The sequence below is a fragment of the Stereum hirsutum genome (genome assembly GCF_000264905.1).
Source record: "Stereum hirsutum FP-91666 SS1 unplaced genomic scaffold STEHIscaffold_27, whole genome shotgun sequence".
Classification (NCBI taxonomy): domain Eukaryota; kingdom Fungi; phylum Basidiomycota; class Agaricomycetes; order Russulales; family Stereaceae; genus Stereum; species Stereum hirsutum.
In genome coordinates this window covers 11775-36577 of record NW_006763157.1, presented here as the reverse complement: position 1 = coordinate 36577, position 24803 = coordinate 11775, and the positions used below count along the sequence as shown (strand labels likewise).

The following is a 24803-nucleotide window of genomic DNA, read 5'->3' as shown; positions in this document are numbered from 1 at the left end:
CTCGATCTCCCGCATCTTCTGCTTCTCCCTCTCCCAATCTCTCATCCGGTCTCTAACGCTCTCCATGCTCGGCCTTTCAAACTCGAGGCTCTTCATATCAAGATCTTCCTCCATCGTCTCCTGCTCCTGCTCCGTCTTCTCCTTCTCCGTGTCCGCCTCGGTATCCGTTACGAACTTCATAGCTCGCAACCTCTCCCTCTCGCGTTCCCAGTCCCGCATCCTGTCTCTCACACTCCCGAAACTGGGACCTTCTTCCACCTTCTCTGCCGCCTTCTTCACCACAGGCACTTCTTCCCTCGCACTCTCCGAACTCTCAACCATATCATACCTCGCGAGGGACCTCAATCTCTCCTTCTCCCTCTCCCAGTCCCTCATCCGATCCTTCACGCTCCCCATGGTCTTGACTTCCTCGCATACGGGCAACTCGTCCTTCCCACTCGGAGTAGCCTTCCCTTTAGCCTTCGAAGTCTCCTTCAGCGCGACCTTCGCTGGTGTCTTCGGACCACCGGCCTTCTTCCCGGCCCCAGAGATCGCTCTATGCCTCGGCGACGGACCCGCGTTCTCCTTCCCAGACGAAGAACTAGTGTAAACAGGGACGCGTGCAGCACGTCCTTCGCGCGACTGCAACGGCGCAGGCGGGGGCCTGGCACCCAAAACACCACGCTTCGTCCCAGCGTTCGCTGTCGCTATAGGTAACAAGTTTCAACATCGCCACCGCCACGTGCATCAGCATACGTCCATGAAACAAGGGATGGAAGGGGACAGATCGGGAAATCATGAAAAATAGGCGTGAGGCTTACCTTCTTGGATCAGCGTCTTCGTCCTAGGCCTGTCCTTGATTGAAGACTGTGATCTCGCGGGCGTGACGTTCATCGCGCGACTGGCGTGCGTACTCGCCAACGCGCCGCCTGCGGCCCTAGAGCCAGGCGATCCAGCACCCATGCCTGCGCCTGCATTTTCTTTATCCCGCTTCGTAGCACCTGGACCGGTCTTCGTCTGGAGAGGGGCCCTACCCGTGGCTGACTTGGGCGGTACGGCAGGCTTTGCTGCAGCGGTGGATGTTCCGGGGGTCGTTGCGGTGTTTGCGTTGGCGTTAGTCTTCGTCCCGAGCGCCATCTTAGTGTGGCTGGCTGGACCCATGATCGGCAGCTGGTTCTTGGCTGCGTTCTGCGACTTTTTACGGTCGGATTTCGAGGGGCGACGGCTGGACCAGGGAGAGACGATGTCGATGAGTTTCGAGCCTTTGCTTTCTTTAGCGGCGGTCGCGCTTGGGTGAGTGGGGGCGTTCTCTTTGCCAAGGGATTGGTTGAGGAGCTTGTCGAAAGATGTAGACAGGGCGGTGGAGGCAATGGATGTCGCTTTGCCTGTCACAACGAATATTGTCAGTTCATAGAACAAAATGTAAACGAGGTGAAAGAAACGCACGATGCGATGACCCAAGGCTGGACGAAGGTGTCTCAGTTGAAGTCCAGTACGGGTCCTCTATCGCGTCAGCCGTAACACAGCGCAAGTCAGCGTTAGGCTGGATCATCCTCTTCAGCAGCTTCTCAATCGCCCTCGACATAGTCCACTTTCCGACCCACTTGCCACGCAACTGATTTGACCGGCAATACGTTAGTTTCGCCAGACGAAATCAAACACGAGGACAGAACAGGAGGTTATTACGTACGGTACGAGCCCAATATTTCTCCAGGTCTTCCTTGGTCTCGAACTGTTCACCCTCAACGTGTTCAAAAGGTGTCCGGCCGACGAGAATCTCGAAGAACGTGACGCCGAGAGACCAGACATCGGATTTGCGTGTATCGTGTGGTAAGCCGCGAGCCCGCTCTGGTGAGAGGTACTGTTGTATGGTCCATAAGCCAAAGCGAGAAGAATCAAGTGAGATGAATGGTCGGTACCTCAGGTGTGCCATACGTCAGGTTACTTTGGAAAGCCTTTGATGACTTTAATTCGTAGCGCTCGGCAAAGCCGAAATCGACAAGTACGGGGATGAGTGAAGTAGATAAAAGGATGTTGGCAGGTCTGGAGTGAGAGCCCGTCGTTCGTCAGATTGATAGGCGACTCGGTTATGAGCGAGGGCCGGACGTACTTGATATCGTTATGTACGACGCCGTGTTCGTGAAGGAACTGAACGCCAGAGAGTAGTGATCGAAACCATTCCTTGGCTTTCGGTTCTGGTACTTCAACTGGGATGAGTTCGGGTAGATATTCCCTGGTAAAGTATGGATGAGCGACCAGGATAAATTGTGAGCAGACATCTAGACATCCATGCGTAAGGTACGAAGCGCGCCACACCAGGCGACCATCGGGAGCTATCGGAAAAGATATCCCACGAACGGGAGTACCTCGCTAAAGTTACCCAAATGAACACGAGGCCACCAAGCATTCACACGCAGCCAGCTAGCGCAGTGACGTGCAATTCCGTCTCCAGTTGTCGCAAAAAGGTCTTCGCAAAGAGAATTCAGGGTACAAGAGGAGGAGACTCACATCGTGATGAGGGCATACGAGGGTGTGATGATAAACGAGTGAAAAGGTACGATAGATGGATGTGGGTCTTCCTTGAACAAGCGGACGATCTTCATTTCGTTCCACCTGACAAGTAGACGTTAGGAGATGTCAGCCCAATCAATCATGGTAGACTTACAATGATTTGACTCGAGCAGCCGTTGTGGTCGTCTTTGATCGATGTACGACCTTGACGGCTACCTTGAGAGGTTCCTTCCTACCCTTCGTCGACGTAGTCTTCGGTTTACATAGCCATACACTACCCCAATTGCCAAAGCCGATCTGTGGAACTGGTTTAAACAAATGTCAGAGAGTCATGCAAGGGCCACATACCTCCTGGACAAACTCGAGCCTGTCGGCCAAAACCTGATCAGAAAGAGAAAATATATCGGTTGCCTCTTCCGCGGGTGGAATCATGGGGTTGAAACGAAAAAGTAAATGGAGCACTGGATATTGTTACAGACTTGCAAAAATGATATATGAGGACAGCGAGAAGAAGATAAGGATGAAAGTCAGTGGTGAGTGGCAAAGAGCCGCTACTAAGGCTGGCTAGCCAGGAATGGTGGTAAGAACAACAAGGCAATGATTAGCTTCCGTCTGGTAGGTGCAGATCCAAACGGGTCGAACGAGACAACAACATGCACAAATAACACGCGTAATTCGCGCCTCGCGTCGATGTGGGAATGCCACGTGACCCTTCGTCCGATTTCAGTGTGGCGCGTCTAGCAACCGACCGTCAACATCGACACTCAAACGCCCCCTTATGAACGGTAAGATGTTTTAGTTGCTGGTCACAACTTTGTACGCTCAACACTATGCTGTCTTCTTTAGTCATGGACATCTCGGGACATCTTCTCAGGCGACACAACAGCTGTCATTGCGGTGGCGTCGGCTTCCATCCGGATTCACTGACCTGACATTATTGTCTTGTATTATGTGAAATCTTTGTCTCCTTTTGTTTTCGACGTCGCCTTTGTTTGGGCCTTCTCTCATACGACCCTCCAGTCAATGCATCATGCTGACACCTAATATCATCTTAGTTCTTCTACAAAAACACCCATTTCTCATTAGGAGCATACTCACTTTCGTGTTTTGGTTTCCGTATGGTGCCCGCAGGCGTCCCCGAGTATATGTTCGCCTTCTGCGACAACGCTAGTGATATTCTGTTTTGTGGCTGATGGGGGGAGTCACATCGAAAGATGGCGGAACCGACAGCGAGACAACACTATATTGGTAAAGCAGCAATTCAGTGGATAGCAAGCACAAAGCAAAAAAAAAAGTACAGTTAAGTATGTATGAACGATGAGCATGTAAATGATCAAGATCGGACAATGTTCCAGGCAATATAACGGCGAATGGGAGAAATGCATGATCGTACAAGTCCCTTCCACATCAGGGTGCAAACACGGAGATGCAATGTGTCTTTGTCGTTTCAAGTGGACTGACGTTAGGCATCGCTATCGCATCTTACTTGAGTTCCACGGGAACCGATTCTTAAGCATGAGATTGCTGCCTAGCCCCTGCCGGTGTGCTTATGGAGATAGCCCGTAGACATCTTCCCATTTCCGTTTCTTCACCCCCCATTACCGTAAACCATGTCCGACATCCGTACCAGACTCTACGTTTTCATCTCGCTCCCCGTCTCCTGGAGTGCTACGATCTATGGACACGGAGTCCTTATAGTTGTATTGCGATTCCAGCGCGGACGCCAATGACTGGTCGTGGTCGGTTTCATCCAGGTAATGATCAGCGTCGCGATCGGAAAGTTCGTGTGTCTCAATATTGACAAAGACCTGTGAAACACGTGCATGAAGAGCACACGGCAAAGTGATGGTCAGAGAATCAATCGAGTCCAACGTCAAGCCAAATAAGCCTTACCTCCGGTCTCAACGCATTCTCCACACTCACAAGCCCAACCTGTCCTACCGTCTCAATCTGACGGTCTCGACCTCTCCCTCCCCAACCCTTCAAACCTCTTTCATTCCCATCCTCACCACTCCTCCCTCTACTACTCGTCACGAACCCACTTACTCCCGGCCCCGTCTCGACATCGAATTGCGAATCAGACGAACGATATCCCGAACGAGAACGCGAGTGGCGGTGGCGATGTGAGATGTTGGTACTGTTCCAATGTGCTTTCCACTCGCCACGAGAATTGAGGGAAGACATGAGGCAGTTCGTGTAGAGTTTGGCGAGGGATTGGTTGAATATGAGATGGATCGCTGCACCGGACTGTTTCGCCCAGCGATCAATCAAGTCGGAAGTCAACAGGCGGAAATGTGGAAGACGCTGGGGAGGGAGAAGGGCAGAGACATACGATTCCGAGGTAGAAACTGAGGTCCAGTAATGAACATACGCAGGTGATGGCCCCGGTTTGGATCGTCACTGTACACATCGCACAAACAGGACGCCACATCGGTGTAAATCAACTTCATGTTTATAAAGTCAAGGATACACAGTCGAGTAAGGGGACAAGCAAGGGAATAAAACACGCACGTCTGATAACCTTGTTGATCAACGTATCAGTCCCTCTGATCCCTGTTCGGTGCTTGTTCTAGTAGAACCGTCAACGACACCAGACCATGAGCATCAGTTGCGACTGCCTCGTAAGTAGAATATATTAGAACCGAGGAGAAAGAGGCGCACTAGATACAAGATCAGTATCACACTGATCAATATGTCCGCGGCCGATGAGCATACGAGCCAGGAGATGATAAGTGGCCGGAGCTGAGCATTGAGGACGAGTGAGGGAGTTGCGATGATAGATTCGATGAAGAGGTAGAGGGCCGCTCCTGTTCAGTTGAGCGCATGGTTTAGATTGAGCACATTGTGGCGTGTCGTTGCCGGGTTATCAAGGCGAGGAATCGTCGACAACATTACCGAACATGATAGGTAATCGATCATCAGAATGTACCATTCGTACATATCGAGTGAGACACGAGTATAGCAACAAAGACGATAGATGGATATGAAAGGGAAAATAGAAGGTAAAATTTCGATAAGAATAGAAGAACATAGGGAGAGAGGATAACGGACCACAAGAAACCAGCGCAAGGACTACAATAGGGACAACGGCGAACAGGTTGCCTGTCAACGCGCGGACGCGCCATGCAAAGAAGAGCTGGACGGCCATGCCGATAATTCCGTTTGTGCCGGTGCATATTCCGAGCTCTACACAACATGAAGTGTGAATGCCAGCGAATGCATGAGTTTAAAGAGAGAAGACGCAATAATGCATGTCACTGAGAAAAGAAAGGTGTTAGAGGGCAGGGGCAACTATGCTTACGCCATGTGGGTAAACTCTGGGCAAAACTATCGCCTGCACAAGGTGGAGAGATTATCGGCGGGTTAGAATGATGTATCACTCCAGACACAGAATAGAACAGGTGGCGTTGAAGAGAGAGGACGTACCGAAGTTGAGCACAAGTCGGTTGTATGAATATATCATCGCGAATATGCTATTGAGGGTCTCGAGAAGGACTATACCACCGATCTATATCGTCATGCCGGACGAGTCGCAAAGAATCAGACAAATCAACCCTTTAACCTGGGGAAGCTGAACATACGTATGCCTTTAGCCATGTTGGATCTCTGGTACGACAACGTACAACCGATTATCCACAAATTATCTGAATGAGTGCCACCCGCAAAATTTCACAGAAGGACGTACTGCTTGTACATGTTGAAGTACAGGTATACTTGGGTCATAAACACGCCGTAGAGTATAAGGTTAAGGAAGGTCCCGACGAGTGTAGGGCCTTGACTGTGCTCGTATTGCGTCCAGTACCAAACACACCCGGCGATCACAGTGGCGTTCCATGAGCATTTCATCCAACATTCGCAACCAGATCCATCGTCATCCACGGGCCAAGGACGGGAGGAACACAAGTCAGCTCGCGGAGCTCAAACCGATCGCTGCGGGTACAGAGGGGACAAGATCGGAGATGGTGACCAGATTTGACCATAAACGGGAACAAAGACGCACATAAGTTCTGCATAATCTGGATCTGCTGCAGCCATGACCACCAATACCTCGTACTGGCTCGAGCTTGAGCTTCAAGCGCTCGCGGGTTCTAGCTCTCGTCCTGCGCTATCTTCCTCAACCGACCCGTCCTGAATCGTCTTCTGAGCACAGACGAAGAGTATCGTTCGGTATTGGTGCGGAAGTCAGGGCGCCCGGCGTACAAAGTCGCGGCTTGCTCGTGAGGAATTCTAAGGGAAGCGCTTGACACAGTGGAGAGCGCAAAGGCCAGATGTGGCGACACCGGAGCACGTCTTTATACCCTCGCGCTATCGGTCCATGGAGGCGCATGGGGTCAGAATCGCTCTCCACCAGCGCTAGTTATGCCGATGTACGAAATCCGTGGCCGTGGGTATGCCACGAAGCAGCTCCGAAGCTCAGTCAGCGGGGGAAAATGGTGATTTATGTCCAGTTTTGCATCCTGGTATAATTCCAGCGTATCCTCTTGGATTAGAAAATGGTCTGAGGCTTGATACTGACAGAGACGATGTAGCCCGAATATTTGCTTATGGTGACGATATGTGTGGCGAGGAGGTGGAAACGGATCGGAATTGGGGAATTTGTCATGACAACATGAGCTCCGTTTCCGTCGCCGCCCGAAAAGGGCTTCACCCGGGAGAGGCCTCGACACGACGTTCTCATTTTCTCTTTGTGTTTTCCTCTCCATTTGTGCGCTGTGGTCGTACAGTACTTAATCCTCGTTCAGCCCCATCAAGCTCACGCATTTATTGCTATCTCTTGTACAGAAGAACCCATTCCCACATTGACACTTGTCTCTCTCGTCGCCTTCTCAGATTCGAGCGGTACGCTCTACGGTGCTGCGCTTTGTGTTACGCCCGGCATGAGGGCTTCTCAACCCTTCTCACTCCACTTCGCTTACTTGTCCTCGACCCCGAAGGGTAGTCATATCTATGGAAGACGTTAACTGGCTGTCCAGCTTCGGCGCAGTGGGTTATTTAATGTCAGAAAATCTTGTTTATGGTCAATGACGCCGCAGGCTGTGGTACAAAGCTGTGCCGGGTCACATCCTAAGGCCTGACGAAAGAGAAAGTACGGTCATAATAAGGTGACCGTCCGGCTATGTACGTCCTGCGTTCCACGAGGCCCTATAGCTCAATCTTCGGAAGCAGCTTCCATCGGCGCCTACCGATTGTGTCCTGCTACATACCTCCACCCTGCGTTGACTGCAGTCGGACTCGTTGCCTTGTCATTCTATTTAGAAAGCTTGCTGGAAGTAGACCTGTCGACTCCATCTTATTGCTCAAACTGTGGTTGCGATATGCCCCTCATCACAGCTGGTACGTCATGTGGCTTTTTATATCAGTTCCAATCATAGCCCAGAGGCCAAATACCCTGAGCGGAATCAAGGCCCCACATGTTGCGTGTTCGTCGCAAGAACACAACAACTGACATAGGATATATGTTTTCTATTCTTCATCGTGCTCATTAACGCCTGAGCAGTAGATATTGCACACAAAGCATTTGACTATGTCATCGTTGGTAAGCTCTTCCCCGCTCGTTCCCTCTGTAACCGACCCAGCTTACTGTACTGGACTCATCGCGCGCGTATCTGTTCATCGATGCAAAGGTGGAGGGGTACGTCTTCTTCCAAGATACGTTGCCCACGGTCGTCTCGGTGGTGTCCTCTCCCCGTCATCACCATCGGCTACACACTTTCCCGTTCCTGCCATCCACATCCTTCACCCTTTCCTATCTCAACCCCTATCTCTCACCCCTACCCAAAGTCCAGATATCTGCTTTCTCCACCCTTGAACTTCACATTGACATGCTCACGCTGACTCAAATCCTTCAAATCCATACTTCCTCTCCCCCGACCTTCGGAACTCCCCGACGTTAATATGGGCACCACACCATAGACCGCAGGTCTCGTCCTCGCTACCCGATTGACCGAAGACACGAACGCGAGCGTCTTAGTGCTCGAAGCTGGCCCCGCAAACGAGAATGACCCATTGCTCTGTAAGCGACTGTCTTCCTAATCTATTTGTTGTACTCTATCTGTTTCCGGGCCTCCACGACGAGTTGTGCTGTCATAATCTTGTCGCTCATCTTCGTCGTGAATCCTACACGAGAACTGTTATCCGGTTGACGTGGTGCAGGCGGTGCCGGACGAGTACCAAAGTCCTTAGTTGCGTTGTCCACTTATTTATGAGACTCGTACAGCTCTTGTTTTTAAGACATGATCAAAAGTGGATCATTCACTAACGAGACTACTTTTATTGTGCTCACGAAAATGTAGTACGCATGGGCTCGTATGGCGCTCACTTCAATCAAGAGAAATATGATTGGTCGTTCCTTACTGTACGTCACTCTTCCTCTCATCTTCTAATATACCCACCGCAGAATCTCCAGTGGTACTGGGGCTTACCATATAGTATAGGTTCCACAGAAGCACTGTAACAACCGACAGATCCCGTGGCCAAGGTTCCTCCTCTCCCTCGTCTTCACCGTCTTTGTGTCCACGCTCACTTCTATTTCCTTCCCATCGACGTGACTGATGAATGTTGCGATGTCAAACAGAGGCAAGACCCTGGGCGGAAGCTCGGCGATCAACTTTCTCGCTTGGGTGAAGCCGCCGAAGGAGGAAATTAACGGTACGTCAGCCTACCAGTCTCTCTTCCTGCACCTGCGCACCACACCCTCAAAGAGGAGCTGATTAACATCGACGACACGCAGACTTCGAAAGACTCGGTAATCCTGGGTGGAACTGGAAGAACTTCGAAAAGTATTGTGCCAAAGCTGAGGGGTGCGTTCTTGTTCAGCTTTTTCACTTTTGTTTGTTGATTTGGTCGATGTGGCGTGTGGCATCAAGGTTCGTCAAGCCGTCTGCCGAGGAGATAGAGAAGCATGGGTTACATTCAGTCGGGGAGTGGAAGATGGGTGAGGATGGTACGTCTCCCAGTTATTCTCTTCTCACTGATGTGGTTCCTTGGTAAAGTTTTTGTATGATGTTCCTAGGCCCAATCAAGCTGGCTATCCCGTCGAGGGCGTCTGGCGCGGACTTAGACGCTATCAAAGTACGTCTCCTCTAATCACGGTTTGAAACTCAAAAAATAGGAGTGGGTCGAGATTGGAGACACTTATTGATGCCCTACCTCGTTCTTTCAGGTCATGAAGAGTGCGGGGATCCCTGAAGCCCAAGCACCTGTAAGCCACTTCAACTATGCATATGGACGAGCCCTAATTCACCCTATCTGTCTTCAGCAAAATGGCGACGTAAGTTTGCATACGATGTTTCGCACACTATGTGTGCGAATACATCAGTGACCAATTTTGTTTCTTTGCCAGCCTAGGGGACTCTACATCTACCCGATCTCCGTCGACCCGAAGACGTTCAAACGGTCCTACGCCGCGAATGTACGTCTACCAGACTATCTCAATAGTCCCTTCTAACTTCCTGGATCACACTCTCCATCATTCGTGCGTACTTACCGAATGGTAACAGGCCTACTGGATACCCAATCAGCACCGTCCCAATCTCAGCTGTATCGTCTCTGCTACGGCGCACAAAGTCATCTTCGAAGAAGGGAGCACACCGCTTAAAGCCACCGGGGTCGAATTCATCGTCAACAGTGGTGGTGAGGCCACAGTCCACGTTGCGACAGCGGGAAAAGAGGTCATCCTTTGCGCTGGGTACGTCTTGTCCTCGCAATTGACTCTGTAAGGGGTGATAGTTGTCTTGGCTGATTGGTGGCGTGTGGCGTGTTTCTCTGCGTAGGGCGATCAAAACCCCTCAACTTCTCGAACTCTCGGGAATCGGTAGCCCATCCATTCTTTCGAGATACGGGATAAAGACCAAGATCGATATGCCGGAGGTCGGAGAAAACGTACAAGAGCATAACACTGCGAATGTGACGTTCGGTGAGCCTTGTACCTTTCTAATTCCATCACGTCCTTCATGATGTAGTGACTGATCCTGGGAGTGGCGTCGCATAGAGCTTAAAGACGATGTCCCATACGAGACCTTCGATGTTCTGAGATACCCGAAGAGAGCAGCAGAGGAGCTTGCATTGCAGTAGGCTGTCTTCATTTCACGTTTATGTTCTGAAACCCGCATTCATGAGCATCGTGTCATCGACAGCTCTCAAGGCCAGGGTCTCTTCACCTACGGCTCCCTTGGCTACACCTTTGCTCCTCTCACCTGGCTCTCTCCCCGTGCGAGAGAGATACACGAGGCCCAGATCTCACGTGTCAACGAGTTCACAGCGACCCCTTCTCGTTCAGGGGAAAAGAGTAGGCTGACGGAGGGCTTGAAGGCGCAGTTTGAAATCATGAAGGAGAGATTGGGGCCAGAAAGGCTGGGGCCTGGGTGCGAGATGATGCACGCGGCCATGTTTAGAAGTTTTCCAAGTTCGTTCTGGGTTAACTTCGAGTATGTTGGCAGGTACTAACTGTTCTCATGAAGATCCACCGGAGCCAGGCAAGAAGTATTTCTCGTATAACTCTTGTATGCATCATCAGTGGAGTCGGGGAAGTATTGTATGTTACCTCGTACCCATTCACCCTGCACTTGATCTTCTTATGCTTGCAGTACTGATATTATCGTCGTGGTTGGTCGTGGTCTCGGTTACTCTGGATTCTATACAGCATATAGCGTCCACGGATCCGTTTGCTAGTCCCGTGATCGACCCTCATGCATTCGAGGAGGACATTGGTGAGTGCAGCGATCTTCCTCTTTATATCTGCCACTCTTTTGCTCCAGTCAATTATCCCGTATCCTCTCCTGTGTGGCCTGAATTCTACACACAGACCTCCAGACGTTTATCGAAACAGTCAAGTTCGTCCGTACTTTGCGCCACATATCGCCTTGGAAAGAGCTTGTCGGTAAGCAGTCCGTCCTTGTACCAGACGAAGAGGAATAATAATTAGTCTACACAGTCCGAGAGGTCAACCCTGGCCCGGATGTACAAACGGATGCACAGATTGGTGGTACGTACCTAGACACCTTGTCTCTCCTAGTGCATAATCATAAAGACGTCCTTCCCTGCCTCATAGATTACGTCAAGAGCTACATGTCGACTACATTCCGTGAGCTCCTTATACTTCCCTGCATGGTATCCCTATCCTATGCAAGATATCTCATTCAAGTCCAGATACTGCGGGTACGGCGTCTATGCTTCCTAGAGAGAAAGGTGGCGTAGTCGATCCTCAACTGAAGGTACGATCCTTTTCCTTTCACGTCGGAACTATAGTTGGCTGGAGCTAACTATGATTATAGGTATACGGAACGTCGAACCTACGTGTGGTGGACATGTCAATTGTGCCACTGTTGTTTGCGGCTCATGTTCAATGTAAGTCTGCGTGTCCATCCACCCGCCATCCCACACCATTGATCGTGAACTGATATCCTCTCTGTGTGTGCAGCGGTGTTGTACGCCATCGCAGAACAAGGTTTGTGTATATCAAATTTTGGATTTTTTGTGCAGTATCCACTCATACCTGTGCCCGTAGCTGCTGATATCATCAAGGGCGAATTCGTGGCATGAAATTGCAAGCGAGGTTTACCAGTGTCTGAGTGTATGATGTTTGCGGACTGTGGGATGCTCCGGTTACTGGACATGAATGCATGTACGATAGACCACAGCAATGTTATCTGATACCCTCACGTTTCGAATAAAGGCGGAGTGCTTGCTACCTTGTAGTGCTGAGAATGACCAAGACGCCACACGGTGGCGCAGAGGAGGACGGCCCGGCCGGCAATTGGCAACCCTCCGTTGCTCCCGGCGGCCAACTTCGTCTTCGACCATAACCATCACTTCAGGTTGAGCATCCTCTATCCTGTCTTTGGTGGAGCTTATCGAGGAGAACAATGATCAACACCCTTTTGTTCTCTCTAAGACGCTGAAGTAAACAATCGGAGTCGATGATTTTACTTGTAGCCTTTGTTCTCCAAAACCTTGGGAGTCAACTGCACCATTGCACCAGCTCTCAGGCTGAGTCGTTGCTTTGTTTCGTTCTGTATTTAAGTCGAGAACGCCTGCAATTCCCTGTCTGATCTCGATGCTCTTTCCCCTACCTCTTGCTGGAAGATCCCCTAGTATTCCATAGCCCGTACCGCATCCACCTTATCGTCCCCGCCGGGCCACCGTACCTTTTCTCCGACATATCGCTATGCCTCGTGGCTGGAGGTCATCGACGGTCATTCCCTCTGGTGATGCGTGCAACCCATTTCATTCTATGCCCACGGAAAAATCGTGAGTAGTGGTAGTGAATCCATCTTGCATCATGCACTAGTTCACCATCATGCTAAACATGTTCTTTTTTTCATGCACTGTTTTCTTTTTCTGTCTCTCGAATCATACACTTCTTTGAACATCACGCTGTGCAGCGTGTGGATTTTCAAACACAAGATTCCGCCTGAAATCATCGGCACCATACTGAACCTCCTTCGCGACGTATCACCTCCACATCGAATGACAGCAAAGGATATACGCGAACTCGAAGTGCAGCACAGAAATAACCCAGGGTCGACGAATTTCCTAAAACTGAAACTTCTGAAGGCGAGCATGCTGCATCTCGGATGGATTTACGCCACGCAGTTTGATCGTAAATGGCGACAAGTGGCTCTCGGCCACGGAGCCCTTTGGACGCACATTGACCCAGACCTCCTAGGGGAACAATGGACATCTGAGATGATACTGCGATCGAAAGGTTCAGCTCTTTCTTTCCATCATGATCATATGCACCATCGTCGCTTTCATGCATCCGAGCTCCCTCAGGCGCATGCCGGAGACGCGCTTGCGGTTCGAGGTATAGAAATCGTCAACTATGTATATCCGTTCAGCGGCAATGCCGTCTCACAACTGCTCGGGAAACCCCAACCCGCGCTCGAACGTCTTACCTTTCATGCAGCTCCGACGGAACAAATGGGTTTCACCAGTATGCCATTCACCGACTCATTACTTGGTGGTCACTCAGGCTCCTTACCGAGTCTTTCTTCAGTTTCGCTCTTGAACACCACCCCCCCATGGAATTCTCCCGTCTTTACCGCCTCATCGATCACATCGTTGTACATCGGGTTTACACCTACTCGTACAGGCGAGACGCGGGCGGCAGTTGAGTCCCGCGCCTCTCCATCTGTTGAGCAACTCTTGATGACGCTTGGGTCTATATCGCACTCACTCGAACAGCTGGAGCTCGCCAACTGTCTGTCGCTCGAGCTTCCAGGCGGTGCCACTCCCAGGAACAGAGGAGACAAACCAAAACACAGAGTAACGCTGCACTCTCTGCAAAGTCTCAAAGTGATCTGCTCGACATTGAACGTGTTCTTTCACTTCGAGAGCCATCTGACAGTCAGTAATGCCTTGAGGGTGCTGCATATCGACGCTTCGAGTCTTTTGCCTGGTAAACCAGAGCTGGCGTACGACCGTGTTCTACATCTTGTGCAGGAATTGTGTTTTCCTCAGGCCACATCTACTTCACCCCAGGTGGAATCCCTCACTCAGGATCCGCACTCGCACACATTCAATGAGCTTCTCATCAGGCATGTCATTCCCTACGAAGACTACAATTCGTACAAACCTGTTCGTGCTGGTCCGGGAACACTCTTCATCCGTCTTGGTTCAGACTTCTTCAGGTTTCAACGTTCAGTTGCTCCTTCTGGACCCACCTGCGCATGTCACCATTTACCTGACATTCGGCTGTATCTACCACTTGGGACAACAAGCAATCGTTGCATTCCACCTGTATGCACCCGCCTTCTCGATATTTTGCCAATAAACTGGGCAGCAATTGCGAGGTTGGCTGTCGTCGGGGAATATCCATTCACGATTGACGGGCATGAACGTCCAGAGTTGGCTTGGAGCGTACCTGAGGCTGATAAGCTCTTAGAACGCATGCATGGTTTAACCACACTAGCCTGTGGAAGTGAAATCGCATCGACCGTACTCGATGCATTATTGAAGTCGCATCGTCATCCTCGCCCCTTACCTCTCGACGAGAATGCCTATGGTGACTTCGATGCTGAACTTACGGTTCGGTCACGAATTCGCCTGCCACGTCTCCGAGATTTTCATTTAATCGATCCAGATCTCAGTGATTACAGCTTTACTCTCAGCGATCTCGCCGATCCAGAGGATATGGCCGCATGCAAGCTGGCGCATCCACGCGTATGTATGGGTTTTGCTGCTGGTGCTGACATACCGAACAAGCTCAATCAAGTGATTAGGGAGCGAGGGGAGCTACACATTCCCATTGGTACCGTTTGTGTGGTATTGTCCGGGAACCAGTATGGAGATCGTAGGGTAACGCGTGCGAGTAACGAGAAGAGAGTCAAGAAGGCTTTGAACTTCGGACGTGTTACTAGGGTTGTGACGAAGGACGTGGAAACTTTGCGTAGTTAGGGCGAGAGTCACTTGTATGCAGAAATGTTCGACCTACTTAGGCTCTCTGGCGACAATTTTCTCTAGCCATTACAGCATTATGGCGGTGGAAGTGAAGGAACGCGATGTTGGGACTTAGCTTCAGCCATCGCTGGACGCAACTGTCTCAATGTCAGAGAATCTATATATGTAGATCCGGAGATGGAGTATTACTAGTAATGTGATGTTGGGTATAAGTACTTGGATCATGCTATATGTCAATGACACTGCGCCATCCATCGTTCGTAGCGTTAAGTCTCATGAGAGTATCTGCCGGTAAATGTATGCTATACGTATATCTGCGCCATACAATGTCCATGGCGATGGCCCTCCGTACTACCAGCGCCCAAATCCCTGATCCACCGTGTATGGGACCATGAAGAGTGTCGTGTACTACTCGAATAGTATGTCTGTCTGAATCATGGCTAGAGTCCCTATCTTGATCGTTCGCGGGAAGAAGTCGCGGTATACATCCCGAAATATTTTGTGTTGGGGGGCCTGAGGTTCAGGTCTTTCGGCGAGCGCAGCGCTGCAGGCCACAATTCCACTGGGGTGTGCTGAGCGATGCTTCCAGCACCCAATTGAGGGTGAAGTAGGACCTTAGGCGCCGATGCCAGCGAGGCTGGATGTTGCGTTGGAGAGGAGTCCAGTCAACTGTAAGGAGGTAAACAGAGTTCTGATAAGGATGCTTGCAGTAGGTGAGAACGAGAGGATGACGTACGTCGGGTTGACCGATTTGGACGAGGACAAAGATGTTGCCTATACGAAGATACCAGTACAACCGTCAGATGAACTACGTTTTCAATAATCACAGGAAGTCGACATGAGTACTTACCGACCGTCACGTTACTGATATTGACTATTCGTTTGCCGCGGAATGATCCCACCAGAAAAGTAAGAACACACCCATTAGCTCATTGCTTTACGCACACATCACTCGCACGGAGGATGGAACGGAACGAACAGGCCACATAGAAAGAGATACTCAAGAAACGGGAACGCACCATTCCCGATCGACACGTTAACATGCCCAACTTCAATACTGATATTCCCAATCTCCGTATACACATTCCCTACTCCTAAGTCGATCGGACTTCCGCTCACAGTCGCGCTCACGCCCACGCTCGTGCTTGTGGCCGTGCTCGTTGCCGAAGACGACGGCGTTACGGTGACGATAGAGGAGGAATCGCTTGCTTGGCGGCGCGCGAGGTCCGTGTCGGTAGTACCGGTGGACGTGGACGTGGTCGCAGTCTGAGTGACGGAGGTGGAGCTGACTGTGGAAGTAGGGGAAGCGGTGGAGGAGGATATGGACGTTCCGGAGGTCTGTGGACAACGAATGCATGTTTTCGTGTTATTTTAATTTCTTTCGGGTGGATAGGATAGTGTGGGCAGGTAAAGAGTGAGATGGCTAGAGCTTACGAATGCACTGAAGGCGTTAACTGGACTGGCTCCAGGAAGAGGGACGGAGACGATCACTGTGATGTTTCCGATTGAGATATTGGAAATGCTATAAGCATCTCCATGTCAGTTCATTTCAGGACGATGGCGAAGGGTAAAGTGGTGCATACTCGATGTCTCCGACGGAGATGGTGACGTTCGTGACGCTATGGACACCAGATTAGTTGAAATAAAAACCAGACGCTGACAGAATGATAACAAGATCTCACGTCAAGTTGATATTCCCTAACTTCGTAGTAATATTCCCGAGCGACGCTCCGACCGATGGAAGCTAGTAAGATAATTCCCAAAAAATCAAAAATTCCACACTTTTGCCAGCACCGGGCACCCGACTCAACCCAGAACAAAGAAAGAGGCGCGCTCCACGCACCGTAACGTCCGGACTTCCTGAGCCATCCACTGTATCCCTCTTTGCCAACTCATGATCCTCAAGAGACGTCGGATCCCGTCTGCATATCGCTACTCTCTGATGTTCTGCGCGGCTCTGCACGCCATTCGAGTTTCCAACATCTCGGTCACCGATGTTTGAGGATGCGAAGGTCACGAAAGGGAGGATGGTGAGGGACAGAGAAAGGGTACAGCTCAAGATGGAGCGGAGACGCATGGCTAGTAAGGTTGAGCAAAGATAGGAACAATGGCAGGTATCGAGCGAAGACGACAGGTAAGTGTCCTGAGAGAAGAGTCAATGCAGTCCAGACTCTCAGTTGTAGCCTCAGAGCCAAAAGAAGGACCAGAAAAAGACGAGCGCGGGGGAAAGAGAGAGAATACCCAGCCCTCCGGAAAGCCCAACTTTTGTATGGTTCGTCGTCCACTTACAAAGGAATAAAGTTTCAAGACGACAAGGCACACATCAGCGTAAGAAGCGAGGGAGAAACAGAAGAGCCACCAATTCAATGCCTTCGTTGAGATCACAGGGCCAGATTTTTGTGAAGTCTCGACCGTTTTTCAGTCATCGGAAGTGAAAGTGAAGTTTTTCACCCACGGCATGATGCGTTAACGTTGGTGGTTCGTAACCACGAGTTTCGCCATGACTACCAACTTACCTTCTCTTTATTTGCGGAGATTGGGAGGACATCAAAATGGCCAATAACGTAGGGTGCGGAGTTGATACGGTAGCTACCAGTGAATATTGAGTTTGGACCTAGTTCGCGATACAAACCAGATGAACTTTTGGTGTTTGAGCGTGATGGTATGAGCGGAACGAAAAAAAAGCACGATTGCGGGGATTTACACTAGCCCAATAACCCGCCTTTGCAAGACTTAGTAAGAGTCTGACGCTCTATCCGATTGAGCTAGGCGAGCTTGTTGACGGCAATATCCGGCTACTTCATTGTCAAAACCGAAACGGCGGGAGGGAGGAGAGGGGCGCGCACTTTTTGCTGTGTTTGACAGCTGCTTTCACAACTCTAGACAGGGGGCAAGATCTTTCGCCTGCACCAAACAGAAACGAGGATGGACCAAACAAAGATAGATTTCACTGAGAAGATTTTGTACCCTGTCTAGAGTTGTGAAAGCACTGCTGGAAACAGAAACTCCGCCCGTAGTTTGGAAAACCGCGAATCAGAAGACAAATGCCGGCCCCGTCTCTTCCGAGCTAATCGATGGAAATCGAGATGATGCCGATCTTCATTGGAGCCTGATGCCTTACTTTTGGACTGTGGGACTGATTCTCAGAGTGGAGAGACAGACTTTCATACAAAGTGTAAGGAACTTTGCGGCCAATTTGCGGCGGTCTTGAAGATCAAATACTTACTAGTACAGTCCGAATAAGTATCAGTCATCTCATGCCAATTAGCTCTCGCTCACTGACCTTACGCCTGGTAGTGCGCTTTTTCGGAAATACAGCGAGGAAAATTCATGTCGCGGGCCAGTGTGGCGTAGGTATGCACGATTCATGGGACTCTGAGGATCTCACACCACCTGTGCGTTATGTCAAGTACTGAAGTATTCTGGTGCGTATCGCCCCTCTGTCAGGGATCTGATCAGTAGTTTCAAGAAACATCGCACCTCGGAGAATCTTCTAGACTCAATGCTCGATTCTCAGAAGGAACAACGTGAATAGGATAAAGATCATGGACGCAGTCGAAGTCGTTCCTCAGGCATAGGCTTGCGCCCACTGACGCCTCTTTCAGTAGCGCTTATCCAGGGCAATTGTCCGACGAGATGTATTGGATTACTTGGTAAAAATGTAAGCAAACTATAGCATTGGGTTTACGAAGTGTCATTTCTGGGCGAAAACAGGTGGTGAAAGTGGTTTATAGCAGCAAGCTTACAGTAACGTCGGTCAGGCGTAGAGAGTCGTTTATGATGAGAAAACTCCTGTGCATTGGAAATGCATCATGCTTCTTCGTATGAATGCAGATACAGGCATTGGATGTATTGTGGACGTATTTACCGCCCTGCAGTACAGCCCGTGTCATTTTCAGGTCCTCACTGGGTCGACCGGTGTTTCAACTTTCTAACCGTGGCATTCCATCACGATTCCTCGGGCCTGCGCAAATACACTGTATTCATTCCGCCAGGGAAACGACTGTTTCTTGATCGTGAAATGATAGGTATGCTGCCATACTACATACTGTGGCCTAGTCTCCCAAAGGCAGACTCGTCGTGCAAAAACAACAGAACGCGCTTTCTCCGTGTGGTCGGCATAGGTATTGTGCATATCTGGTCACTCTATGCCTCGGGCTACGGCTTTGTTTAAGGAGCATCCGTCTGAGTGCACGAGCAAGGGGGTGATTGTGTCTGCTGAGCGTCTCACGGAGGTTACGTCGACCTCTTTCCTTGTGGCACGACGATTACACCTCTCCGACAGGCCTATCCGGACTCCGAGGCTGTGATATCAGATTACAATCGGATTACTGCCGTTTAGATAGCCATCCGAACTCTCTCCACGGATTTCCATGGCGCTTATGGGGTCAACTGACTGGTATCACATTTGCATCACACCGAGCAACCCGGGTTGGACGAGGCCTGTCCTTGGTGCCACATTTCAGTCTGCACCGGTAGCTCACTACGAAAACAGGTTCAATTATCGTTGGGCATGGCCCGATATCGACAACGGACTGGGACTATTTTTTGCGTATCTAGCCCGGCCTGGCACTGAATACAAGGCGAAAACTCTCTTCAGTGTGGCGCCGCCTCGCGGTCGTCTGTGATCCTCAAGGGGCATGCGACGGGCCATGGGTACGAAAGTGACAGTGAAAGTCATTCTCTGTATCTCCGAGAGCTGTATCGCATCTGCATCTTCTGGAGCCTTGCGTGAGCCTCGTTGGTGTACAGCCTGATTAGAAATCACCTGCATGTCGATAAGCCACTGCCTCGAGCAACTTAGTTATAAGACCTGAGACTTCAGATGCAGAACGTATAGCCCCGGTTCACTTTCCCTCTGGTCGCGTCCGGGGTGTGTATTTTTTATCATTCAACTAATATTCAATGCGTTTTCAATTAACCCTAGTTTTGGTATACAGCTGGCCTTCCAAGCCCGTTTATTACGCACCATGAAGCTTGTCTCGTGGACAAGTACGTCGAATAACTTCGTCTCTTGGTCATATATATTTCGTGTACATTAACATGACCGCGCATCTCGCCTCCCTCAGGCTACATATCTCCGTCACACACCAGCATCCCTCTAGAAACCGTAGTCGTCCGTTCTATTCCCTTGTCTTAGCTTTTTCTGGCATTTGGGAGGCTTATATTCTCGCAATAGGTCCACATCATGGCTAAGAAGAACGAGGGCCTAAGGGCCCCTGGACAGGATGTCCCCTGCCATTCCTTTCACCTCAACAACCCGCACGTCATTTGTCAGACGTCGCACCCACAGCATACAACTCTTCATAGCCAAACCCTTCAAGACCAAACTCTGCTCTCGCACCGCTATGGGCCGTCCAACTCGACCTGTCGTGGGACCACCACCAAAGAAGGGACCGACAAAGGTGGAACCGGGGAAAGTGTCTACACAAACGCCTCTTCCCTATCGTCCATCGCCTCCTGCGCCCCTTACGCCCCATCCACCTCTTCCCCTTTCCGGCAAAAGCCGGAGAAGGACGGTCTGCGAGGTTATGAGGCGCATTTTCAAGGTTGGTCGCTCGTGACGTAGTCATTTCGGGTTTTCGTATGTCTGAAGACGTGGCTATTTCGTTCTTACAATTGTTGTGCCGAAACTAAAAGTGCTCCGCTGTACTCGGGATCCATCGCTACTCTCTTCTGTCTTCCGTTAGCGTATTTGTACGATATTGATACGTCGCATAATACTGTAAAGTCTCATTTCAAGTGCATTTCAATTCTATTTTGTTTGCCTGACCCAAGAACACCGGAGAACGCAGACTTATCGATGCAAGCAGCGTACCAGAGTAATAAACTTGAATTTATTCGAGAAATATCTGAGTTGGCCTATGATAGACTCCAGGATCTTCAAAGCCGACGCGCACAGTAGGAACTTCGCGGAGAAAAAGCGCATAATCGCGCAGCCGCGTCCTTCATTCGCGTCCACAAGCGGTGAACCTTCCATCGTACAAGCCTTGACTTACGCACTAATATTTCTTCCGTCCGCTGTATCATAATTTTAGCTCTCCCGTTGGTGTTCTGCCCCTCCTCAGGCTCGTGCAATTTTTATTTATCTCAATATGCTTCACTTCCTAGCGGCAAATGAGGTCAATCAACTTATCTAATTTTTTTGTCGCACGAACGCAAGTTAGTCGACCGTGTTCTCAAGCACCTACTCGAGCGATGAAGACATCACTCCCCACGCATGAGCCAAACTGTGCGGCTTGCGTGAGCTCTACGTAGTCATAATCACCATTAAGGTGATTCCAGTCTGAAGAGGTCAATTCAGGCGTGAAACTGACCAGAGGCACAAATTATCGTCGACATTCGATGCTCTGGCGGACGGCAAGAGATGCAGATGCAGACGAGAAAAAAAAAGGTACAATATGCATCAAGCGAGAGCCGAAGAACGCGTGTGCTTAGACCATGTCTATCTCGTATCCTTGCCCACAAATCGCGCCGTGTTTTCGACGATATTGATTCTCCCGAGTGATCATAAAATGTCAGAGAAGAAATAACTAGGAAAGACGGGAAAAAGAAACAATGGAAGACGTGTGAGTACATCAAGAGGGACTCGAACCCTGGGCGGGTCGAGACAATGTGCACATGGGAACTATGGCGACAACCCAGGTTACCACTACCCCACTGATACCATACCTTTGTGCATTAGACGTGAAAAGTCTCGAGCAATAGGATGTGGCGATTCCAACATATCTGGTGTATGTATGCGGAGGCGGATAGCCCTGGGGCGTCGCTCTCAGTTGGAAACAAAAGGAAAGGCGAGGCGGGTGAATAAGAACAAAGGACGCACGAAGGAGGGCATTTACCGGTGAAGAACAAAAAAACCACGACACGAGGTGACCGTGATTCGTGAGTTAACCTACTCGGCTAAGATCCTGTGACACAGAGGATGGTAAACACGACACCCAATCGACATCCAGTCTGACTAGACACGAAGAAAAAAATGTAACGAGACATCAGCGATGCATCAAGGGAGAATTGAACCCCCGGCGGGTCGAAACACATAGCTCCTTGGATCATGGCAACGACCCAGGTTAACACTACCCCATTGATGCCGGAAGGAAGGAACAATGGATACGATGTGAACGGTGTATGTGCGAAACACGATAACAAAGGGGCAAGAGCCAGCATGAACGGGCTTTAACTGTTGGCGACGGACGTTAAAATCAGGTTCAGCTTCACCGCAGATAGAATAGGATAGAAACAAAGGGACGAGAGAATGAATGGTAAAACACGCACTTATCATGACCCAAGGCCTTCGAGTTTCTGCTTGCTACTAGTATCTCGCTCTGCCCTCATACGAGCCAGCGCAGATTAGCGTGTGGCGCTAACTTGTAGCTTAGCTTGTGCGCCACACTACGGCTGACTTAATGGTTCTTAGCGTGTATGGTTTGGCTGAGCTAGCTTGCGTCTAGCTTGACCTCTCTGTCGCCATCATCTGCTCTCTAGCTGGCCTCTTCTCATCGGTTAGGTCATATGGTTGCTCATCACCACCTGCGGCTCTGTTACTGTATATTTCTGTTCTTCATCTTGACTGTTCAGATCTCCGTCACAGCGACGACGGCTTGCAGTAATACTGCCCGGCCAATAGGGCTTATATGTTAGTAAAAACTTGGAACTTTTTGCGAAAGCTCATTGGTGGATCGGACAGATCTTCCGCCAACGAGTTCCAAGTAAACCTGAAACATATAAGGTCTAATCGCGTTCTATAACATGAAGTCTGTTTTCTAGTACTATCTAATTATCGCTCTTGATCCGTGAGAATAGCGAAGCTTGTCCCAGATATAAGGATGTCAAAGTGACGGGTTGTTCAGGGCACAGAGACGCTAGATATACAATATGCTTAAGAACTGATTGGCAGCGTACACGCGATCGCACGCTAAATTGTCCAAGCTACACACGCTACGCACTTATTTCTGTTAGTTAGCGTGCAAGCTAGCTTGGACAATTTAGCTTGTCCGGCCAAAAGCTAACGCAAGCTAGCACTTGGCTGGTACAAGCTAGCGCTCCACGCTAAATTGTTAACCGTCCCCTCATACCCTGCCAGTGCCTCCGAGTCGCAGCCTTCCGCTCTACATCCCGTATATACCTCCTCATCTCGATGCCCCACCGTCTATATTTCCACGCATCCTCGTGTAGCGCTTTCTCGATTACTACGAGTCTGCCTTGTCCACCATCCCCGTCCACATCCGCATCATCCACTCCAAACCTACCATGGACTCCGCCCTTTGTACCCGTTACGCGATCAGAGTCAGAGCTCGAACGTGAACCCGAAAGACCACTCAGGCTCGAACTCCTCCGGAATGGCGCACTATCCTCCCATATCTTCCGCCCCTGCTCATTCGGCACCAACTCGTCTTTCTCGCTCAGGAGGACCATCATGTCCGGCAGGAGCGTCTCCAACAACGACATCTCGCTCTCTTCATTTGTCTTCACCACTTTCATCTCCCCCGTCTTGTCTCTTTCCCCGTTCCTCCGCTGCCTATCCATGCCCAAAGATCTAGTCGCACCTAAATCCTTCTCCACCTCAACCCCTTCCGTGCTCGACGATCCAACCATACCCGCCTTCTCCCTCATCTCCTGTTGCCTTGTGACTAACCCCCTCAAAACCCTCTCCACATCCCACGTGTCCCACACCAAACCCCCCATATAATGATAAGGCAGCCATTTCTGTGGATAGAGCGCGCGGAGCATGTAAGGCGACAGCCTTATACCTTAGCGGTACCGACGGGCGTTCCCGGGATAAGATAAGATGGGTGTGCTGGAAAGCGCATCCATCTATCTTGTCTGACGTAATACTGTATAGTTGTGGCTGATGCGCGGGGGCTGGTGTTGGACCATCGAGCGTTCGGAGTAGTTAGCTTTATCTTGTACACCTTTACGCTTAGTGAATCACTTTCCGTAGCCTCTGCAGGCTTACGGGTTCTGTTCTCTTACGAAGGACCTCAAGATAAACACCCCGACCTCTTACATTTTTTGAACATCCAAACAAACGGTACGTGATTCAATTTTAATATAAAACCAATGGCCCCCAGCCAGAAGAATAGCCGAAAGAAGAAGCTGCCTGCGGGAGCTGCTCCCGCGGACAACGCTTCACACGACCGAGGACCTGACGTTGAGCCGGAAAGGGAAACAGAGGGGAATGGGAATGACGTGGCGGGCGAGTCGAGTTCCAATGCTCGTCAACACTCATCCCATAATCCCACCGACCCGCAACCCTCGGGCTTGCTCGATACCGCGCCGCGTCAGGATCTGGAAACGGATCCTGACTCCATGGCTGTCGAGCAGAGTCTTATGTTGCCCGCTGACATCACCGACTCTAACGAGTCAGTGCAAGCTCCTGGCCCGTCGAAGGTAGGTCATATAATAAATTTATCGCTCGAAGACGAGCAACGTTTGAAACCAAACGTAGTCGCATTGGTCGACGAGATTTTGAATGAATTCGATACACGGTTTGAGACCGTGTGGGCGGAGATTCAGGCCGTGGACGATAATATCGACCACGTACGGAAGCAGCAGAAAGGGCTGAAGAATGTGTTCTTGGAATTAAATGAGGACCGTAAGTCTCTTCGCCATAAGGTCCGTGATGGACTAAAGCTAGTAGTTCCGTCGCCGGAAATGGTTCCTCTGGGATCTGAGAGGGCTTCCACTCCATCAGAGATAGCGGCACCCGCTATATCAAAGGATAAAGGGAAGGCGCGAGTCCAATTTCAGGACATGGGCCCTCAATCACCGGTGACGGTGAACAGGGTGTTGACTGGTGGGCTGGCACTCGGCCATGGAGGCGCGGATGCCCCGGTTCGTGAACGTGAGGTATTACCTTGGGGACAGCGCGATGGTGAAAACTTCGCGGACTTCCAGGATCGGCTTGCGCAAAT

The 24803-nt window shown here is 50.3% G+C and overlaps 7 protein-coding genes, 1 non-coding gene and 1 pseudogene across 9 annotated transcripts in view; 3 read left to right on the top strand and 6 right to left on the bottom strand.

Moving 5' to 3' along the window:
• Window positions 1-1387: 1387 nt before the first annotated feature.
• On the bottom strand, window positions 1388-2922 carry STEHIDRAFT_69563 (kinase-like protein; the record flags this gene model as incomplete). Its single annotated transcript, XM_007311420.1, has 7 exons — window positions 1388-1594; window positions 1670-1840; window positions 1899-2022; window positions 2090-2212; window positions 2488-2592; window positions 2645-2787; window positions 2839-2922. 7 exons carry the CDS (start codon window positions 2920-2922, stop codon window positions 1388-1390), a joined length of 957 nt encoding a protein of 318 aa, XP_007311482.1.
• A 785-nt stretch (window positions 2923-3707) lies between these two features.
• On the bottom strand, window positions 3708-6951 carry STEHIDRAFT_150964 (uncharacterized protein). Its single transcript, XM_007311434.1, has 11 exons — window positions 6491-6951; window positions 6176-6268; window positions 6072-6096; window positions 5917-5998; window positions 5792-5824; window positions 5542-5676; window positions 5152-5297; window positions 5002-5059; window positions 4823-4890; window positions 4384-4737; window positions 3708-4298 (listed from the first exon to the last, which is right to left on the bottom strand). Exons 1-11 carry the CDS (start codon window positions 6523-6525, stop codon window positions 4089-4091), a joined length of 1239 nt encoding a protein of 412 aa, XP_007311496.1. The 5' UTR covers window positions 6526-6951; the 3' UTR covers window positions 3708-4088.
• A 721-nt stretch (window positions 6952-7672) lies between these two features.
• On the top strand, window positions 7673-12142 carry STEHIDRAFT_88165 (GMC oxidoreductase). The gene is made up of 26 exons (XM_007311433.1): window positions 7673-7824; window positions 7988-8026; window positions 8115-8122; window positions 8404-8503; window positions 8784-8845; window positions 8925-8968; window positions 9065-9138; window positions 9221-9290; window positions 9357-9433; window positions 9503-9561; window positions 9653-9691; window positions 9749-9760; window positions 9833-9901; window positions 9990-10177; window positions 10263-10405; window positions 10481-10559; window positions 10626-10894; window positions 10950-11023; window positions 11132-11198; window positions 11294-11368; window positions 11423-11473; window positions 11540-11572; window positions 11638-11702; window positions 11763-11835; window positions 11909-11935; window positions 11996-12142. The coding sequence occupies exons 1-26, from the start codon at window positions 7806-7808 to the stop codon at window positions 12028-12030; spliced, it is 1851 nt and encodes a 616-aa protein (XP_007311495.1). The 5' UTR covers window positions 7673-7805; the 3' UTR covers window positions 12031-12142.
• Window positions 12143-12655: 513 nt separating this feature from the next.
• On the top strand, window positions 12656-14886 carry STEHIDRAFT_116556 (uncharacterized protein; the record flags this gene model as incomplete). The annotated part of the gene is made up of 2 exons (XM_007311432.1): window positions 12656-12738; window positions 12873-14886. 2 exons carry the CDS (start codon window positions 12656-12658, stop codon window positions 14884-14886), a joined length of 2097 nt encoding a protein of 698 aa, XP_007311494.1.
• A 618-nt stretch (window positions 14887-15504) lies between these two features.
• STEHIDRAFT_173124 (uncharacterized protein) lies at window positions 15505-17064 on the bottom strand (the record flags this gene model as incomplete). Its single annotated transcript, XM_007311431.1, has 8 exons — window positions 16733-17064; window positions 16572-16633; window positions 16473-16508; window positions 16324-16411; window positions 15909-16227; window positions 15740-15763; window positions 15626-15663; window positions 15505-15558 (listed from the first exon to the last, which is right to left on the bottom strand). Exons 1-8 carry the CDS (start codon window positions 16964-16966, stop codon window positions 15505-15507), a joined length of 855 nt encoding a protein of 284 aa, XP_007311493.1. The 5' UTR covers window positions 16967-17064.
• Window positions 17065-21463: 4399 nt separating this feature from the next.
• STEHIDRAFT_t363 lies at window positions 21464-21556 on the bottom strand. Its single transcript has one exon. It is a non-coding gene; the product is annotated as a tRNA-Gly (tRNA).
• Window positions 21557-21888: 332 nt separating this feature from the next.
• On the bottom strand, window positions 21889-21980 carry STEHIDRAFT_t362 (annotated as a pseudogene). The gene has a single exon. The product of its transcript is annotated as a tRNA-OTHER (tRNA).
• A 958-nt stretch (window positions 21981-22938) lies between these two features.
• Window positions 22939-23619, bottom strand: STEHIDRAFT_163707 (uncharacterized protein; the record flags this gene model as incomplete). The annotated part of the gene is made up of 1 exon (XM_007311430.1): window positions 22939-23619. One exon carries the CDS (start codon window positions 23617-23619, stop codon window positions 22939-22941), a length of 681 nt encoding a protein of 226 aa, XP_007311492.1.
• Window positions 23620-23949: 330 nt separating this feature from the next.
• STEHIDRAFT_116554 (uncharacterized protein) overlaps window positions 23950-24803 on the top strand; it is a gene marked incomplete at both ends in the record, with an annotated part of 5663 nt that continues 4809 nt past the window's right edge. Inside the window, one exon of the mRNA XM_007311429.1 lies at window positions 23950-24723. Within this exon, the coding sequence (XP_007311491.1) occupies window positions 23950-24723 (774 nt within the window). The remainder of the gene's footprint in view (window positions 24724-24803) is intronic.